This window comes from Scardinius erythrophthalmus (genome assembly GCF_964197995.2).
Source record: "Scardinius erythrophthalmus genome assembly, chromosome: 19".
Lineage (NCBI taxonomy): Eukaryota > Metazoa > Chordata > Actinopteri > Cypriniformes > Leuciscidae > Scardinius > Scardinius erythrophthalmus.
In genome coordinates, this window is record NC_138239.1 from 33,175,549 (window position 1) to 33,196,651 (window position 21,103).

Consider the following 21,103-nt stretch of genomic DNA (forward strand, 5'->3'; position numbering starts at 1 on the left):
TGACTGATATAGGTATATATTAGGTATATACTGATATATTTTCATTTTTGTCTGTCAGTGAAGTAAACTTAGGGTCAACTGATAGGTTGATTTATGAATCATTTTCTCAGACGCATTAATTTACTGAAAGCTACTAGGAAAGCTAGGTAGCCTAACTAAGTTTATTAAATTAATTCACAGTATGTACACATTCATTATTGATCTTATTCCTAATAAAGGGCTTTATAATCAAATAGGTCCTACATTTAAGGTTATTAGGGGGTTCAAATTTTTTATTTCTCTGATATGTCCATTTCAAAACGTTTGAAGGCCAAAAAAGGATAAGAAATAGCTTTAAAACAATGTCAGTGGGCAGTAGATTGTGTCAATACCTGCTCTCACTTCTTATCCATCACTCTTTCTTTTTCTCTCAGTCTCCTCATCTTGCCCTGTCTCTTCCCCTCCTAAAGCTGAAGTTTTTTAATTTACTGAAGGCTACAAATTGCATATTAATTCTCAACATGTACACATTCAGTATTAATCTTGTGCCTAACATGAAAACGGATTTGTTAATGCTAATGTCCCCTCACAATGACAGTAAACTAATTATTAGTCACGTTACATAGGCCTATTTTCAGTTCAAAATGGCGAGATTCGACAAAAGTATATTCATTTGTCTGATTAATTTTGTCATTCGTTTTACATTTATGACCTAAAAAAGCTGTCAAATATGAAATGTTTAGTTTAGCTACTTACATCTTATCTCGCACTTGGCCGTAAAATGAAGCGTCGAGTCGCTCTGCTCAAATTCGCGCTCTGCAGCTTCTTGTGAACATAAAGCCCGCCTACTTTGATTTGATTGGTCATCTCAAATATTCTGACATTGACAGACCAATGAGACTCAAATTAACACACACACACACACACACCCCTTTCTGACGTGCGCTCTCTGGCTCTGCTCTGCGCCGCTGCGGATTGAAGATGAAGAACGCGCTGAATCTGATTAAATAACAAAACTGAAGCGAACACTATTTCAGATAGCCCGTCGGGCAGGCTGGTTATGCATTTTGGTAGCCCGACTGGAAAACACAATAGCCCCGGGACGTCGGGCAGGCGATTTTGCGAGCCCTGCAGTGGTAGCACTAATGGTTATTCAGAGCTGCGTGCTTTCATTGACTTGTGCAGTTTATTCTCATGTTAAGAGTATGTATAGGTCCTAGCTAGTACATAAAACAAGCTGTGTTACCATAGGGGCTTTCACATTGGGTAGTTCTAGGAACTTGGTTCTAGGAACTAGCCATCAGGGTGGTTCCCCAAGAACTAATGGTTCCTATAGGAAACTTTTTCTGCACCGCCAGTAGGAACTCTGAAATGACGTAAGACACGCTTGTTGTTGTGACTTTTATTTTGACGCCACTGAGAACACCAGAGCCTGAGCACACAGTGCTTGCATTCTCTGATTTCATTAGTTTACGATCTATCTAACATGTTATCAAATAGAACTGCTATACATGGAAAGTTGACATATGAAAAGGTATTAGCGTATACCATGTGGTTGATGTCCAGTGTTGCTAGCAGAGCAGAAATACATAATTATGTTTGACTTGGTCCCCTCAAAGTTGCGTTGGATTTTCTCCTCAGCGTAAAGGTTGAGGCCCATCTATCACTTTTTTCCATGTTCGTAGAGTTAGTTTGTGGAGTCAATATAGGCTAAAATCTGTATTTACACAGCTTTTTTTTAAATGGCGGTTGTTGGTGTTTCGCGTGCGTTCGGCCAATCAGCGTATATTAACGTCATGGATAGTTCCTATACTGCTGGTTTAGACCCTACTCTGAAGTAAGAGCTAAATTAGTTCCTCCAAAAGGAGTTCCTAGAACTAAAATCCTAAAATTCCTAGTTCCTGCGGTGCGAACGCGCCAAAATCCGAGTCCGAGTACGATATTAATTGTACAGCGCTACTTTTGATTTATTAAGCATTCAACATTCTGCATTATACAGTCAATTCCATTTTTTTATGACTGGATTCTGTGTTTCCATCCATGTTTTCTGTGTCACAGAAATCACAGAGCTCTACTATTAAAGGATATGCTCCCATTGCTTGGCCCGCACGGTGCACCAGAACCATAAAAGTTATGACTTTAAAAAAAAAAAATCTGTATTCATAATCATGGTGAGAATCACACTGCAGAGCAAATGAGGGCATGGGTGTTTTATTTGCCTTAGCCCTTTACTAAAAACCACGCACCTCAACTACACCATGTTTTCCCCCCAAATGTTTCTTTTGTCTGAGTCTTGTTAAAGTATCATGTTTCTGGTCAAAATAGGATAATTACACAGTTGGATCGGTCTAAAGTCATGCTTTTGCCAATCTCGTTCTTGCTAAGAGACTTTGATGTGATCACTGATAAACCCAACACCTTGTGCTCTGAAACTAAAACCTGCACATCTGTTCTGACGGGATGTGCCCCCAGAGCCAACCCTTCTCTGAGAGTCTCATGGTGTAAAACTCGCTCACACAGGCTGGGGTTCTCAGGGGTTTGATTACATGAGAGAGAAAGCCCTTCCACCATCCAGAATGAAGGGCCTCCCAGTGGGAGTGTGACCTCCCTCTCCACACAAACTCTGTGCTTTCATACACAGCATGTACAATAGCCACTGCCACTGGAACTCTCTCTCTCGTTCTATTGAGATCTCCAGTAAACCTGAGGGGAATGAAGGAATGCCCATTGTTTTGGGGCGCTGACCCTTTGTGGGAATTCCACAATGATGCTATCTCGATAGACATTTGTTATTGTGAAGGCAATAATTAGAAAAAAATCCTTTGTGTGCAAAACCTCTCATTAGACGCAACAACCAAATGAGTAAACCGAGCACAGCAGAGATATGCTTAGTGTAAAACAATAATAAATCAAATAAAACAGGCAAGTGCTGTGTGGTTTTACTTGTCAAGATTTGTTACCTCCTGAAAAATGGAAGGACCTAGAAATGATTATTCAATAAACCCTGCTAATTTTTTATAATCATCATTATAAAAAATCTCCTGCTTTCTGCTCTTCCTATGGCTTCCTCTGTCAACCTCTCAGGATGATGGAAGACTTTTACACTAAAAAAAAAATGTGGTGTCCTATTTACTATTTGCTAATATTAGAAAAATGGATATCTTCTGAGGGGATTTGGTAAAGAGACTGGATCCAATATTCCTGGCAGGGAGATTTGATCTAACAAATAGTCACTTGTATTGACTGGAATACAGCAGCTCATATAACAATCAATACTGTTAATCTGATTTGCAAATTCCCAAAAATCCAAATCCCAACAGAAAAGAAAGGCAATTGGATAGGTTTTTTAAACCCCTCATTCTTGAAATGAGAGATAAAAGAGATAAAGAGACAGAAAGCTTTTAGAATGAACAGGCATAAAGAAGATGCTCTGGGGCTTTTGCGCTCATGTTTGTCATTTTAGATGAAAAGACAGGGAGGACAAAAAAGACATTAAGGACAAACGGACAGGTTTTCTGAGGGTTACAAACATCACCTCTCTCAGGATTAACTGACAAGTACGAGGGCTAGTTGTGGGTCAGTGAGTTTAAGAATCCACATATGTGTTAATAAATACATATTTTCATGCAGTTCCTTGCTTAATATTATGTTATGACCTCAAAACACTTCGACCATTCTATAGTGCATGACTTGAAAACTAATACATTTTGACATTTGCGTCACATAATCAGCACCATATTTATGTAGTGAACTTGCTCCGTAACTCACCTGATGCAGCATTGCACTTGTGATGCAGAGCGCTTGGATACGAGTCTTGTGAAACATGAGTCACAATAAAAGAGATCAAAGACTTACAGAAGCGACCTAAAATGGCATGGTTGCTTCAGCAAATGCTTTTTATCTCATGTTTGCTTTTGTTTACACTAGGTTTAGGGGAGGGTTTAGTGTAGGTGGTACATTATTTTCAAATGCGACAGAGCATGAACCTTTCAGCGCCACTCACCGGACATTTTATTTCCGAACTGGTATGATCCTGACAACAAGCAATGTAAAAAACATTGCCAGATTCATGTTCATCAGATTCATTTCACTATGAATGTGTTGCAGAATGTGCAAGCGGCGAATATTATTTTGTAAAATTGTTGCCACAGAATTTTTTTTTCAATGAGCCTGGCTTGGAAATAGATCCTGACTGGAAAGTGATTCATTAGAAACACTCTTTGTACAGTGCATGTTATACATTTTCTCATCAGCATAGTATGCACATCCAATACACTCAATTCGTCCACGTGCCTTGAATTTTTCTGCACTGATCCCACAAGGTCCACAAGGGTGCAAGCCTGTCCATCCTGTTGTTTCAAAGTCTAAAAAAACTGATGAGATGGAACAACAACAATCTACTCTGGAAGCAACAACTAGAGATCCCCAGGTGCCAAAAATTTGTGTTATGGGAAAAGAAATTCTCGTAACTTTAATGGCTTGTTTCCACCGAGTGTTACAGTAAAGTACTGTACAGTATGGTACGCAATTATTTCCGTTTCGATTGTCAGAAGTTGTGAATGTTACCAAAATCCCAAACCACTCCGTACCACTTTTTTTGGGGACCCTTCCGTTGGGGTACCTTGCACAGTAGTCCGGTACCTAAAGGCTGGAGCTAGACTCACAGCAGAACGCTGATTGGTTGACAGAGAATCGTCACTTGCACGTTTTTTTCCTGGCAGCCTATACAGCCTTTGCTCAAACAAAGCTTGTCGTCTTCTTGTGACAAACAGCCACATGCCAAGAAGCAAGAACAAGATCTGCTGTATGTCCTCCATTGTTGTTTAGTGTCGCTTTCTTCTTCGCACAAGAATAATGTCGATCACTAACAAGCGGCAAGCTTCCGGTCTCTCTCTTGAATCCAACACGGAAGTGACTTAAACTGCAATTCATCGACTGGCCGCTAGAGACAGGCTCCAAATGAGAGTCAATCCCATAAACTCCCCATGGTAAAATGCCCATCTTTACAGCAGAAATAAAATATTTACAGCCTGGTACAAAAAGTTGTTTTGATCTATATAGCTAATTTTGCCTGTGAGGGGGGTGATTTTTTTTATAACTCATCCATCTAAATTATATTAAAGGGTTAGTTCACCCAAAAATAAAAATTATGTCATTAATGACTCACCCTCATGTCGTTCCAAGCCCGTAAGACCTCCGTTCATCTTCGGAACACAGTTTAAGATATTTTAGATTTAGTCCGAGAGCTTTCTGTTCCTCCATTAAAGTCAATGGACGTGTCACTGTTCACGTCCAGAAAGGCAATACAGACATCATCAAAGTAGTCCATGTGACATCAGTGGCTCAATCTTAAGTTTATCAAGCGTCGAGAATACTTTTTGTGCGCAAAAACAAACAAAAATAACGACTCTATTCCACTATTCATTTCCTTCTCTCTGGGCCTCGTAGTGTTTTTGCACAGTGTGTCTGTGTTGCACGTCACCACGTAGGCTCACTATTGGCCGACGCTGGTCATGTGTGATGCGTGATGACGTGCAACACTGCGCAAAAACACTACGAGGCCCAGAGAGAAGGAAATGAATAGTGGAATAAAGTCGTTATTTTTGTTTGTTTTTGCGCACAAAAAGTATTCTCGACGCTTGATAAACTTAAGATTGAGCCACTGGAGTCACTTGGACTACTTTGATGATGTCTGTATTGCCTTTCTGGACGTGAACAGTGACACGTCCATTGACTTTAATGGAGGAACAGAAAGCTCTCGGACTAAATCTAAAATATCTTAAACTGTGTTCCGAAGATGAACGGAGGTCTTACGGGCTTGGAACGACATGAGGGTGAGTCATTAATGACATAATTTTCATTTTTGGGTGAACTAACCCTTTAAGCCTTAAAGTTATGCATAATTAAGGGCGTGGCCACTTGAGTGACAGGTGGATTGCCACTGCTGTCACTACTAGTCGTTTGTCTGCTGTCTGTCACGTCACCTCAGCTAATCACGCCTCTTTGCCCATTTTCAGTTATCTGGGAGTGGCGCTCGGTGACGCGCTGCCAAGATGGCGACGGCCGACTCCGCCCACTTTGGCCTTCAAAAATGCTCTTCAGAAACCTACGGGTGACGTCACGGACACAACGTCCATTGTGCAAGCGTTCAAATGGAGTATACTTTGAAAGGCTTTGCATTTGGCTGTATGTCTATATGCTAACCACTTTTATTTTGAGAACAGTATTTCCTGATTTCAATTCATCACTTCTTTAAAAATGATTCTATGAATTAACATAATAATACAATGCAGGTGGTTTCACACATTCCACTTGTCTGCACACAGAAACTAGGTTTCTGCCTGCCAGCCATTCATAGACAGGCCTGTAAGAGCCGCTCAGGGACCTCACACTTGCCAAAATCTCCTCATTAACTCCTTAAACAGTAATTGTTGTGGCTGAACAGTGCAGACACTAGGGGATGAAAGTCAGTCTGAGAGACCTGTAATCAGAAGCAGCTTTGAAAACAAAAAGGCATCTGTGACTGGATCTACCCTTACCAAACTCTGCCACATCATCTTCTGCCAAACCATAATTACTGGGACAAACCTTCCCATATCTTAACAACTACTTTATCACACCCTTATTTTAGCATAAAACATGCACTGGACCAATGGAAAAGATCGTAATTATGAAATTCCTGCATCATATTTCAACTTGCTTGTTGCAAACAGATCCAATATAGGCTGTAATCAGAGACAGAAGACAACCTAAACCTTTCCTCAGAGGAGAGAGGAATGTGTTGTAGATCTTCCTGCTGAAAGGGGCCAAGACGCAGTAATGAATCTTAAAGGAATACTTACATTTCTTTGTGCTAATCCATGGGCGACGACATGGCGAGAGACTTCCTGTAGGATGCTCTGCACTTCTGTTTAGTTGTATTTAGCAAAACAAAATTAATTAGCGTGTCATAACAGTTACTGTACATAACTCAAAATTTGTGTTACTACTACAAGCCCAAAACAACATATGTAGCCTAGCTGTAGTGACTCCACTCCACAGTATTTAAGTACTTTTAATAATAACATATTAAATGGGTTTAAAAAAAGGGTTTTGTATTGTTGAGTACTGCAAAAAAAAAAAAAAAGAAAAAAAAAGAAATAATAATAATAATAATTTAGGACACGAAGTATACCACATCAAAATCATGTTTGCATGAGATTGGTTATCATCCCTGTCAAAGGAAAGTTATATTCAATCTCTCAGCTCATGTCATAACCAGCTAAAAAGTAAAGCCTGTCACCTATGCTTGGTACTATCTGCCCAAGATACCAGGATGGGACACGTCATAACTGAATGTCCATTTGTTGACCTTCTACAAACTCGATCCACAGGAAATGTGTAGCTAACAAAATAAAGGAGAATTCATCAAGTGCTTTAACAAAATACAGACTTCAAATTTTCATTATTAACCTTCCCAGATTGCCGGTTTCCATTTTCAGCATATTTCAAGGACATAAGATTTTCATATTCCCCTTACAAATATTTTTGTAACAATTTTTTAAATTTGTTTTTATTAAAATGGTTTGAATGTAGATGGATCATCACAGTTTTCTCACGCTACAGCTCTACAGTTTTGCCAGCAGCATTTTCATTCTTCTTAGACACATCACACTGATTTATAAAAAGGTCACTAGGGGTGGGCAATATGACCAAAATAAAATCTTTTTTTTAGTAATTTTATTAATATATTTGTGTGTGTGCTAATTAAAGAGGCAATGTTCTGGACTTTCACAAAGTCTTGATTTTGTTTTTGGGCTCTACTAGAATTAGTTGTAATGCAGTGCTGTCAAAATGATTAATCACATCTAACATAAAAGTTTGTGTTTACATATTATATGTGTGTATATATATTCTTACATTTATTATTATTATTTTTGTATAACAAACACAGACATACAATATACTATATACGGTAGGGCTGGGCGATATGACGAAATATATCGTCTGGACGATAGAAAATGTCTATCGTTTTATATAAGGCTCTATCGTTTACGCCACGATAAGGCGTTTTACGGCAGAATTAACCTCACGCATGCCCATGCACGCTGCAATACATAAACAAACATGGAGGAAGACGGTAGTAGACGCGGTTCAGACCAGGGTAAGTTAATTCTCAACTAGATGACCAGCCAACCCAACCCGTTAGTAGCTCCACAACAGCGCGCATCTGTGCATTAATTCATTCACACACACACACACACACACACACACAGAGAGAGAGAGAGAAACGCGATTCATATTTAAACAGTCTTTTTGCGTGTACAGACACTATTGCGATTAGAACAAAGCAAATATAGAACTGACCTATTCCTCAACCGGATCCGTTGCTCCTCGAAATGAAAACGAGGTGAACCTGAAAGTGAACATATCCAACTGATTGTGGGTGTTCACAGGTTTGCGTGGATCGCCTCAGATTATTTGCGTTTGAATAGCGCGCGCTCTCCGTAATTAAGATCAAAGTAAACAGAATATTTTGAATCTCTTTTGCACTTATAAGAAAAAAAAACTATCGCGCCGGCGCGATTGCCGAACCCAGGGGGTTAAAAAATAGATTTTCGCCAAAAATCCTCTTTGGCTCCGCGGCTGCCATGGTAAACAACGTTAGCCTACCGGTGACTGAAGTCTCACGTCACGTGCGAGTCAAGAGCGAAGTGATTGACATGACCAGGCTACCGTAGCTATGGCTTGGATAGGATTCGTTAGCAAACATTGCCCCCCTGTGGTATTTGCATGTTACTATTAAAAGCATAATGTTGTGGCCTGCCCAGAAAAACGTTGGTTCTAATAATTATTTACCTCCGCCAACAGCGAGACCGGCCAATGTTAGAGACCCGGCCGGTAATGGAATACAGGCCAATATTAGAGGATTTACGGTAAACTATTCATGAACTGAATTAACAGAAAAATTGCTATATCGTTATGTATATCGTTATCGGGATATCAAATGAGCTATATCGGGATATGAAATTTTGGCCATATCGCCAGAGCCGGATTAACGCAAAGGCAAACTAGGCACGTGCCTAGGGCCCGATTGGCGGGATGGGGCCCAGACAGAGGGACAAAAAAAAAAAAAAAAAAAGTACAAATGTCCTATCTACAATTTATTTCAATATTTATTAATTCACTATAAATAGTGACGATGTTTATCTTAACCATAGACTGTTACATTACTGCAGTTAAACCAATTAATGTGTGCCGGCTTCTGAAAGTATGTGTAACGAACGCATCCATCAGATGCTGCGAGGCTAAAGCCTAATAAGCACACAAAGAAGCACAGCTCATAATGCAGGTGTGAGAGTTGTCGTCATCTATTTTGGAGTGATTGCAATGTATTCTAAATATAAACTTGTACTGTAGATCAGCGTCATTTCTGGAAAAATCATTCACCGCTTTATTACGAGTTTAAAAGAGCGCGAGCGTCATTAACGTGCCCAGACGCGACGCTTTGAATTTGCGCGTACAATGAATAACATCGCGTCGGGAGCTGACTAGTAAAAAAGCTACAAAATTAAAAGACAAGACGTCTGTATTCTAAGTTAAAAAGCCAACACACTACAACATTTTGAAATGTTTCAAATAGTCTAAAGGATCTCATATATATGGGTCTATCTTCTAAATTCTGCTGATGATTAGATTCCTGACATTACGCCAATAATTTCACTTTATATATTTTTTTTCTGCTCAGTAGCGATCGTGTCTTTCTCTTCCACTTGATTTGTGTATAGCATATTTAAGGTAGCAATGCAATATAAAAGCACTTATGCTCATCTACTGAAGTGGGATTCTGGAACTGTGAATAAATTGAATAAAACAGCAAAATAACAACAACAACAATAACATCTTCATTAAACAAAAAAGAGATTACCGTAGATAAAGTTTGATTAATATGTACAGTACCGGTAAAAGTCTGGACCCATTACTATTTTTAATGTTTTTGAAAGAAGTTTATTATTATGCTCTACAAGCCTGCATTTATTTGATCAAAAATACAGAAAAAAATATATATGTGTTAAATATATAAAAAGTGATAGTGAAGACTTTTTTAAAACAACTCTTTAATAATCAAAAATCCTGAAAAAAAGTATCACAGGTTATAAAATAAATATTAAGCACCATTTCTAACATTTGATAATAAATCAGAATGATCACGTGGCACTAAATTCAGCTTTGCATCACAGAAATATAAAGTATAGTAAAATAGAAAACCATTATTTTAAATTTTAATAATATTTCACTTTATTATTTTTCTGTTTTTTTGATCAAATAAATCCAGGCTTGATGAGCATAAGAGACTTCTTTCAAAAACATTAAAAATAGTAATGTGTCCAAACTTATGTACTGTGTAAGTAAAAATATACTGCTTTTAAAATTAAATGTTGTATAAATAAAAAGGTTAGGAATCATATTTGTTTCAAGTGTTTTTTTATTGGGGGTGGGGGGCCTCCAACATGAATTTTGCCTAGGGCCTCCTAATGTCTAGAACCGGCTCTGCATATCGCCCAGCCCTAATATACGGTATATATATATATATATATATATATATATATATATATATATATATATATATATATATATATATATATATATATATATATACACACACACACATATATATTATGTAAACAAACTTTTATGTTAGATGCGATTAATCGATTTGACACCACTATTTTCATGCTTGAATGTAAAAAAAAAACATTATTTTTCACATATTTTACAGTGTTGTAGCACCTGTCTTCCCAGTCTGTCAGTAACACTGTGGTTAGAAGCAGAGTTTCTTGTTTGCATGACATGTGGACTTATCTTGAGCCAAATAAGCAAGATGACATTCAGAACAATCTATATATTTTATTTAGAATACACACAAATGTTATTTATGTCTTTTAGTTTGTCAAGAGATTTTAAAGCGTCGTTTTTGAAGAGTGTGCATGTGCGAGCATGCTCTACTACGTAAGAAAGAGCTTGTGACTGAATCTGGAAATAGGCCTAAAGCAAAATAACTGAGAAAAATGAGAAATAGTTCTCAGATGCCATGTCCATAATTTATAGCAAAACATCTAGCATTAATTCGATCTCAAACAGATTCATTAAAAGTACTTATCACTCCACCACATGCGTGAATTCATTAACCAAAGTGGTTGAACGACCAATTTGCGACAATACAGTTTTGGGAAACAGTCGTGACTAGCTAGTTGATTTCTTCAACGATGCATCGTACTATGGTAGTAAAGCAGCGAGTTACGTCGTTGTACGGGAAACACACCCTGTTTAGTTCCAGACTCTATGAAGCCCCTCCTTCTGAAAAGCACAGTGTGTTGTGATTGGTCAACCACTTCAAGCTTGTTGGGGAAATCTCCCACCCCTCACCAGAACCACCGAGTTTCAACACACTACTAATGCAACACAACCCGGCCTCACCCCCTCTATTTTGCATATGCCTTGGGCGGGAATTATTTAAATGAGGAATATTGTGACGTGTTCGTTTTCCCAAATACAGAGGAAAACCAAAAAAAAAAAACCCCTAAAAACTCAAGATTGCAAAGAATGCGTTTCAGGGAGTTCAGAAACAGAGCGCACTGATATAGAGAAAAACTCCATTTGGAGGGACTTTGGGCTTTGTAACTTTGCAGGCCTTTTTCATGCTCAGGCGCAAACATTACACACAGAAGAATGTTGAAAATGTAAAAAAGCATATGGTCCTCTTTAAGTGCTTTAAGTGCTATAAGTTAAACATATGCCTGTTATTTTAGCTCTCTCCCATGAAAAAAATGACACAAAAATGTCTTTAGACACAACAATGTAAGAAAGGAAAGATGTCTTCATTTACTAATCAATTGTAGTGCATAAATAAAGCACTCTGGGGACATATTCAATTTCACTGAAGTTGTGAAGTTAACTCCTTGTACTTAAGTATGAAAATACAGTAAATCAATACGGTATGGAAGTCTGAATAGATCCTTAATGAATACTGAGAGAAGGTACAAATGATATTATGGCTGATGTCTTTCAAAGCATGTGAAAGTTACTGATGTAGATGAGTCACATGCACCAACCTGTTCTCAGTCAATGACTAAACCCTGTGATGCTGTTTACTCTCAGATCTCACACAAACACAAATCCCTCTGACTGACGCACAGGAGACCGATGTCAAGCATCTACATGCATTTATTGTGAAAATGACATGTTGGACTGGTCTTTCTGCAATATGCATGTTGATTGTTCCTCAATAAAAGCTGTTTAAATAAAAAGCAAATCAATTTTAACCATGTCATGATCCTGGCGTTAGAATGATTGTATGAAAGTGTGCAATGAACAAAGACCCTATAAATAAAGGAATGTTTTTTAGAGAAGGCAAGAGCAGGATTTCCCATGATGCCCTGATATAGTTCAGGCTCTTTGTCTGTGCATGCAGTAACACCCTTCCTCTGTTTACCCAATTGTAGGTGCTGGATGAGGGGTATTATAATGTGACCTTTACACCGTGCAATAGGAGGCCCAATTCTTTTGTGTTATTGCGAGCAGTGGAAACACACCAGAGGAACATAAGCACTGTAAATCTGAACTGAACTAAAAAAAAAACCTGTTCTCAGATTAGTATAATTGTTATATTAGTATAATTATACTGATATAATTGTTATAATCTACTAATTTAATATTTATGAACATACACTTTTGCATTCTATTTCTATTGCTCATGCCATTTGTGCTACAGACATGAATGATACCACAAATTGTGTGACTTGCTGAGGAAAAGTAAAAATCGAGGTGATTCGTCCTTTCGAAAAAAAAAATCAGGATGAAACGAAGTTCGTTTTGAGTTTGTTCTGGGAGTTTGAAACAGCAAAGAAAACTTTCCGGAAAAGTTTACTCCAAAAGGTAATCACCTTTGAACTACCATTGGTCCGCAGTGATTACGTAATATGTAGGTGTGGCTCTGAGGCTCCGCCTTCTTTCCAGGTTCTTTTCTTCTGTTCAGTCTGTCGAGGTCAGACGTTAGTATATAGCAGCAGTAGCAATAATAGTAGTAATTAAAGTAATTCGAAATGAATGAGACACTGACACTTACACTAAAGATGATGGTTTAAAGCAATCTATTGTATAAAGTGCTATATAAATTAACGTGACTGACTGGAGTGTCGAATTGCAGAGCTTGTACAAACATATCCACATCGCTATGATCAGATGCTTTCTTAACTGCTGTTTTCACTGCTATTGTTCTATAGCTGTGCACATGCAAACTCCTCTTCAAGGAGAAGTGACACTGCAACCCTTTAGAGGTAACCATTCTAACTATAGAAATGCAAGAACAAGCCACATTAGTTCTTGTGGAAGCTCAAACGTGCTTGATTGGTCCAAGAACCAATTAGGTTTGTTCTCACAAGCCAAGCTTCTCTTAGCATATTAATAGTGTGCATTTATCAATGTTTATATAAAATGACAGTGTCTTGGATAAAACTGCTAGATTCATATGGACCATGGAGATGGTCCCTTTTGAACATTCTGTTGACTATAAGTAACTTTGCAACTACATGCCTACTAACTCTCATTACAGTATTAGTAAACTGTCGGCTTAATATCTGCTAACTCTTTATTGTGATGCTCCTCCAACAGACTTTCTACTGACTACAAGTAACTTTGCAAGTACATGTCAACTTATTCTAACCCGAACCCCTACCAGTCTTCTAAAACTCTAATGAGAGTTAGTAGACATGCAGGTGCAACGTTACATATAGTCAACAAAATGTGTTAAAGAGACTATCAAAATAAAGTGAAACCCAAAGCTTTGGTAGAATGGACTTCCAGTGGAAGGACTGAAATCTCTCGGGTTTCCTTAAAATATCTTAATTTGTGTTTCAAAGGTGAACAAAAGTCTTATAGGATTTGGAATGACATGAGGGTGAATAATTGATGACACATGTTCATGAACCACAAAATAAAGAGATTCTCTAAACAAGAACATAAGATGATCATCAAAATCTAACTTTGCCTAGAGCTTATTTCTATGCCTTTCATTGACGAACTTGTGTGTGTTTTTAATAGGCATTCCCTTTGTTCCTGAGGATTAGGCCTTTTGCAGCAACGAGCCCACAGTGTCCCGTCCAACTTTCTGCCTGGCTAAGCACTCATGGAGGGGCAGTGAACTGTGTGTGATGTGCTACCTGAGGTTGCATTTCCCACGTTGAGTTAAGCTACGTGTTTGTAGAGATCACTGCTCTTATTCTGGCTCTACTAAGCTACTGTGATCTGGGAGATTTACATTGGGTTGCTCAGTTCTGAATGCAAAAGCCAGCAGGATCACGCCTTGTCACCTCAGTGCTCTTATAAACGGAGCATGGATTCATGCAAATCAACGGATTGTCAAAGTGGGATCAAAGGTCTCTTGTGGAAATGTAGAGTGCACCGAAATGTCTCAGAAAAGATCAATGCCATAACATTTTGTATTGTATTATTTGTGTCTGCAACTCTGCGTTGTCTTTAAGAAAAACAAAACACTTCTATACTGCACGCTACAAAAATGTAGTCCCATAAAATTAAAGAAGAGAACAGGAAATACCAGGCACCTCTCCCATTTAAACTTCAACAGAGAGTCTCCATTAAATATTTATGAGAATCTCACGAAGATGCCATATGGCGATAACAAGATCTAAGGGTTGACATATGGTGTTGTGGTTACATGGATGGAAACCATTGGATTAAAACATCAATATAATTAACAGAACCTATGGAAAAGGTACACTTGTTGGTTCAATGTCTCCTCATCACAGGTAGCCCTGGAACAACATTTTCTTCAACTAATATAGCCTAGGCCTATTGTTGTCGTTCAAGCTTACAGACCTGGCAATATTTGAAATAGTCACTGTAGAGTGATGTGTTATTGCATGATAACTGTGTAGTTTGTGAAAAAGTCATCATACTTACAGCAAAGAAAATATGAAAAAAATTCAACCATGACCAGGTTGAAGTATCTTAACTGTTAAAAGAATATGACTGACACATCTATTAGATGTCATGCCTTGGTGGAAATCCACAAACATTTAACCACACAGAGGCTTTTTTGACAATGAGATCATTGTCAGAAGTTCCCCTTTAGTAATGATATCCATAAAAACAACAACACACATATGGTTCAGAAACTTTTAGAAGTGTATGCAGTCACATGATTGCATTTCTGCTACAACAGAAAAACAAAACAAAACATAAAAACATTTTCTACGTTTAGCATTTAGCATCATTGCAGTGTATAATTTGCCAAAATGAATTTGTCCCCCTTTATTAGCTGTCCTTAACTACTGTGTACTTACGTCAAAAAAGGTACAATGTACTTATAGTGCTTATGTTGTACTGCACAACATATTTGCTGCTATTGAGGTGGGAAAAGGGTAAGGTTAGGGATAGGGCTGTGTTCGATACATCGATACAACAATGTATCGTAACATACTACTTGTCGATACGAGTTAGTGTTTAAAACTGAGAGGAGCTGAAATTAATGAATAGAATATAGGGGTTGCCTGATATTAAGAGACGTAATCAGAGATTCAAACTTGTGCAATACCGAAATATCAGCTAAGTGTTTTACTTGTTTTTCTCAACCTGGCAACCATGTGCAAGCACTGGCTTTCTGAAAACACTGGTAAGCTTATGTATAAGCCTTGTTTATACTTTCGCCTGGCTCCGCAACGCGAGTCTCCACAGACTGCGCGCGCACCTCCCCAAACGGACGAGGCGTTTATAGGCCCTGTCCCAAATGGCGCACTTAATGCAGACTTTCGGTCTCGTGGACTTGAATTGCGCGTGCTCGCTGAGTCTACGAGTCCATAGTCCGTCCCATTCAGCATTTTACCGCTCTGAAGTGTGCTCAGCAGCGCCCCCTTTGTACCCTTGAAGCGGTCTTCCGTGAAGCCCGCATAGAAGCAGGCTCCACGCACTTTAACTACCCAGGAATCCTTGCGAAAGGCCAATCAGACAACGGGTGGGAGGAGATTTCACTCACGGATAATTGTTGACATGGCTGAGAAGAAAATATTACGGTTTTTATGACCTAAATGTACATTTTACCAGTTGTTACCTACAGCTTATACAAAAATTATGCTCATCGAGCAGTGGTTGATGTCTCAAACATAATAATAGTGCGTTAAATAATACGATCGCATTATGATTCATTAAATAAATAGAACCGAATGTCAGGGCTTTACTGAGTCATATGTAAACAGTATGAATATTGAAACCTGTAAATTGAAAAAAATATGTTTAAATTATGTTTTAAAATTGGAACATTATGTATTATTATGTACAACTGTATACATCATTTAAATAAGCATGATATATCTATTGTCTAATGCCCAGGTGATATGCACAATATCAAAATATAGAACTGTAAAATTAGGCTGTGTAGTGGACATGGAGATAAGACGTCGGAGCGCAAAAATGTGATTTCTCCTGTCCAACAACAACCAGACCGTTATTTCCGGCGTGACGATCGAGTCTGTCCCAAAAATACCTCTCAATGCGCCCTCGGGGACTCGTGCCAAGGGCCCTATAGGTCTGCACTACATGACGTCACCAAAGTGTGGACTCTGAGGAAGTCCACAAGTCCGGAGTGTGCCATTTGGGACAGGGCCTTACTTGACGCGCTCGCCGTTGTACTATTCTGTGAAACGACAGGGGGCGACTCGAGTAATTGTCCTCTAAAACCATCAGGAATCAGCAGGGAGAAGAAGAAAGCTATACACACGTGACAATGTTTATTTTAGTACACCACCACCAATACCACACTACAAAAAGAATTGTGTAAAACCCAGTAAACCCTGAGATTATTACTCGTGACAATAAAACAAAATATATGGATTTGAGAATGTGTATACAGCATAACTAAATTAACGATCTCTTACATATTTTCTAATTTCACTAAACATTTCATTAAGTTTCGTGAACATTTTTATTAAACCTGGACCTTTATGTTAATTAAAAATACTTTTATATGCTCATTTTTTTAAATGTAAGCAACTCATTTAGACGTGCAACTGGGTGCCGGTGTGGTGAGAAGTTCGAGCTCGGCCAGATTTGGCTCGAAGTCGTTCATCTTCGGATGCGGCGCCGCGCGCGTTATTACAAAAAATGTCGCGCACGACCGCCCACACCGCAATGACGCCATTTTTGCCGCGCGCACCTTCACGCTTGTGCTGACACGTCGAGTATAAACCAGGCTTTACAGTTTAGCGATCTCCAGTTTGATATTCTATTCACAGAAAAGTGTGATACATCAAATCTGTGTTCATTTATAGGCCTGAGAAAAAGAGAGAGATTGTGCATGAATGAATTCCCTCATTCTGTAACAGCGTTTCTCTATTAACAGTAAAGCAGTGACTACAAAGTGGTACGGTACGGTTCGGCATTTTGGTACCATTCACAACTTTTGATAGTGGAAACGCAAATAAATGCGTACCGTTCCGTTCCGTACCGTACCGTACCGTACCGTACCGCTCAGTGGAAACGAGGCATAATTGCTTCAAAAACAGTGATGTTGCCAACTCCTTGTTGAGTTCAGTTGTGAAGCTATTTTAGTGATACAAATTGCATGGCTTGGCCACGTTGAGAAGTTTCTGTGTTGCTGAATGTTTCTGTGTGTGTGCAGCACGATCTGTGTGAGTGACTGTCTGAATGTGTGTGCATGAGCTACAGTGAAGAAAGCTTATGTATCTAAATTTAATTATTATTATTAATTATCTGGTGGGGATTGCCCAATGTCAATATGAAACCTACGCCATTAACTATATTGTTACAGTGCTCTTCATAATGAGGAAGGGAACAGCCTGCTCTTCCTATACTTTGCAATGGCCCTGTGCAGTGTCTAATAACAGCTGTTATAATCAATTCTGCTGAGGTGAAAATTTCAAAACAGAATTTCTGATGGATGTTTTTTCATGCAATTAAATGAATGGGGTTTGGACCTTTCAATCTTTAAAAATGATGCAAGAACACCATAAATCAAGTCAATATGACTCAACACTTTAAATAAGTATTATACATTATACTTTATAGCTCTCCTTGTGCATTTATAAAAAAAAAAATTGCAAGAAAAGCGGCGATGCCCAATTTGTAGATTAATTGCTTTCAGTAGAATCATTGCACTGAATTAGCTAAACTGGATTACAAAAAAATATTACTGAAATAAAATATTCACAAATAAAGAAAATGGATCAGGTTTTCAAATTCAGCTCATCGAGTACTTTTACTTTAATTAGGTTTTGGAACTCATTCATCTACAATAGTTTGAGAACTTTGAGAATTTTTTTGGATGCTTCTGAAGTTTTGAAAAAGAATGTAAGGCACCCAGCTGTCCCTCAACAAGTGTGGGAGTAGAAGGGGCGGAATGAAACTCAATTTTGTAAGTGTGAAATTATTCACTGCAGTTTTTGCATAGCATTCCATGAATATACTCCAAACAAGCAAAAGTTTTAAAGACTTGCCAATGCCATTAAACTTTTACTGTCTGTTCATGTTTGTTTGCAAGAATGTGTGAGAAGGTAGGCTACTTTTCCCTGAATTTTTTATTTATTTAATGCAACTGACTCTCGTGATCACAAAGAAATCTAATAATTTATAAATGAAGCATGCTCTGAGAAACAAGAGCCCCCACGTGAACCACTAAAAACCTTTAAGGCCTTAGGCATTTCATTCAACAGAGAACTGATGCTCTTGTTCTTTTTTTCTGTATGTTTGCAATGTAGTAGTACCGTTTACACTATATCATTGTATGTGCTCAAAGTCTATTTACATTTATTTCAGAGTCATGTGGCATAGCAGTTAAACACACCTGGTAACTAATTGTTGTTGGTTCAAACCCTGCAACGGTTGATCCTTTAACTGTCACCATTGTGCCTTTAGCAAGTTATAACTCCAGGATGCTGAGTCAGTACTGTCAGATAAAGGACTAATTAACTGTTATGTGTCCCTCAAATTAAGTCATTAATATAGCCTAAGTAGGACAGTAACATTAACGATAAAGTAATGCTCCAGTATGATTGTTTTTAAGTTTGAGAGGCAAAAACATATATATATATATATATATATATATATTTATTTTTTTTTTACTGAGCCGTATAAGTGCCAAGTAAAATTCAAAAAGATGTGCCAGAAAAAAAATGCCTGTCTAAAAATCTAAACATGTTTTATTTAAGGACCCCCCTCCCGCCCTCTCCCCCTCTTAAATCTTATCTAGAGCATGTGTCAAACTTTTAAGACAGTAAAAAACACTGATATACCAGACACTTTTAATTTGAGATCAACAAAATAATAATTCTATTATTATTACTATTATTCACTGAAAGAGATTTTTTGAACTATTCAAAACTTGGGACGGCTATATTTCCATATTTCCAACCCGATCTCATGAGAACATTCTCATGAATTTGTGCAATTTGATTAGTACAAACAACAAAACATTTTAAGAAAAAAAAAAAAGAGAGAGAGTCCACACCTTGTGATGTAGCATACAAATAAATTTGCAACCAATTCACCAAAACATAAGTACAGTATTAGTAGTTATGAGAGTGTTGCATATTTCTCTTAAAATTGCATGATGATTTGAGACATTAAGAAAGCTGGGAATTTATAATACGAATATACATTATAATTTACCATTTAATTTCAGATAGGCTATGCTTAAATATTTGAATGTGTCACATCAACTGTCCACACAGATTCCAAAATGACCCTAACAGACAATAAACTTTATAAGTGGATTTTTACTCCAATTCATGCAAGGACAGGTGGTCCAATTCACATTTGAATATTACATTATTATGACTTCACACAAATATTATTATTACATTAATCTTTCATGATTACACATGGACAAATAACACGACTGGTACTCGACTCGAATTCACAAATGACTGATCAGATTTGAATTTGACAAGGCATTCATTTCAATTCCAATTCGTCTGTAATTCACAGCTACACACGAACAAGTTCTCAACACTGAAGAATAGGCTTTTATGTGTCAATCATTTACACAAATGGCAGGGTATAATTATCTTCTGGAAAAAAGATGAACGGTTTGACAAATCTGTCTAAAACAATAACTGGGAGTAAAATACTCCTGCATAACATGCGTGCATAACAATAAAAAACGCGCAGTACAGCGGGATGTTATTTCAATAAATATTTTTGTTTTTTTTTCCTGCCACGCGATAGAACCATGAGTTTCTTTAAACATATGAGTTTGTTTTGTTGGTGCTCGAACATTGCTGACACACTGATCTTGGTTTCGTCGAAAGTACTACAGGTAAACAATGCACACGTCCTAGATTCTAACGGTGGCTATCTAGAAAGAGAGACCATTTAAAATTAAACGACCACCAGCATACATATTATTAAACTCACCTCTCATCCAGTCAACAACCTGTTTTGGTGTCCACCTCGTTACTGGATCCATTGCTTTAAATGTTGGGTCCAGCCGGTAGAGTCCTTCTCAAGAGCTGGAGATTAATAATAAACTACGTGAAGCACCAGTGTGTGATCGGCACTGTGAAATGAGATCATTCTTTCAGTCTGTCCTCTAGAAATCCAGTAGTAAGCACGGCTCGCAAGATATCTCCATTTGAACCAGCCGATTCTCTCACATGGACTGAGTGAGCGATCGGGAATCGGGATAAACTCACGAGGAAGCACATGTATCAGATTTCAGTGAGTGATCCTCCCCTCATCCGAACGGAGGAGGAGCAGCAGGGAGATCTGCTACTGCCGAGGAGGCCCACTGTTATTCTTATGTCTCCAGAGTTTGTTTTTAGAAATAGGCAATATAACCTTTCAGTTAATCGTTAGCTTTTAAATTAGGAATGCATGAGTCACAGGTATGACATCATTATAGTGATCAGACCAAAGGAATTTATTTGGGAGATTCCTTTGTAAAGTACCAAGCTTATTTAATTGTTGAACTCATTAGATACAATATGCATGCATACTTTAAAGCAGTACAAAATATTCAGACAAAAAAAAAAAAAAAAAAACTTCCATCAAATGTTTGTGGAGGCAGGAACTCACTTTTTACTTTAACTTTTTCTTTAAAAGTATTAGGATACTT

At 37.9% G+C, this 21,103-nt stretch overlaps 1 protein-coding gene across 3 annotated transcripts in view; it reads right to left on the reverse strand.

Annotated features, from left to right (window-relative positions):
- Positions 1–20,653, reverse strand: part of LOC308707756 (connector enhancer of kinase suppressor of ras 3-like) — an 81,361-nt gene extending 60,708 nt beyond the window's left edge. For 2 of the 3 annotated variants that reach the window (XM_081394397.1, XM_081394399.1), the window contains exon 1: positions 20,404–20,653. In XM_081394397.1, coding sequence (XP_081250523.1) covers positions 20,404–20,455 — 52 coding nt within the window. In that variant the 5' untranslated portion in view covers positions 20,456–20,653. The remainder of the gene's footprint in view (positions 1–20,403) is intronic. The other variant, XM_081394398.1, reaches the window with a different exon arrangement.
- Between the last annotated feature and the right edge of the window lie 450 nt (positions 20,654–21,103).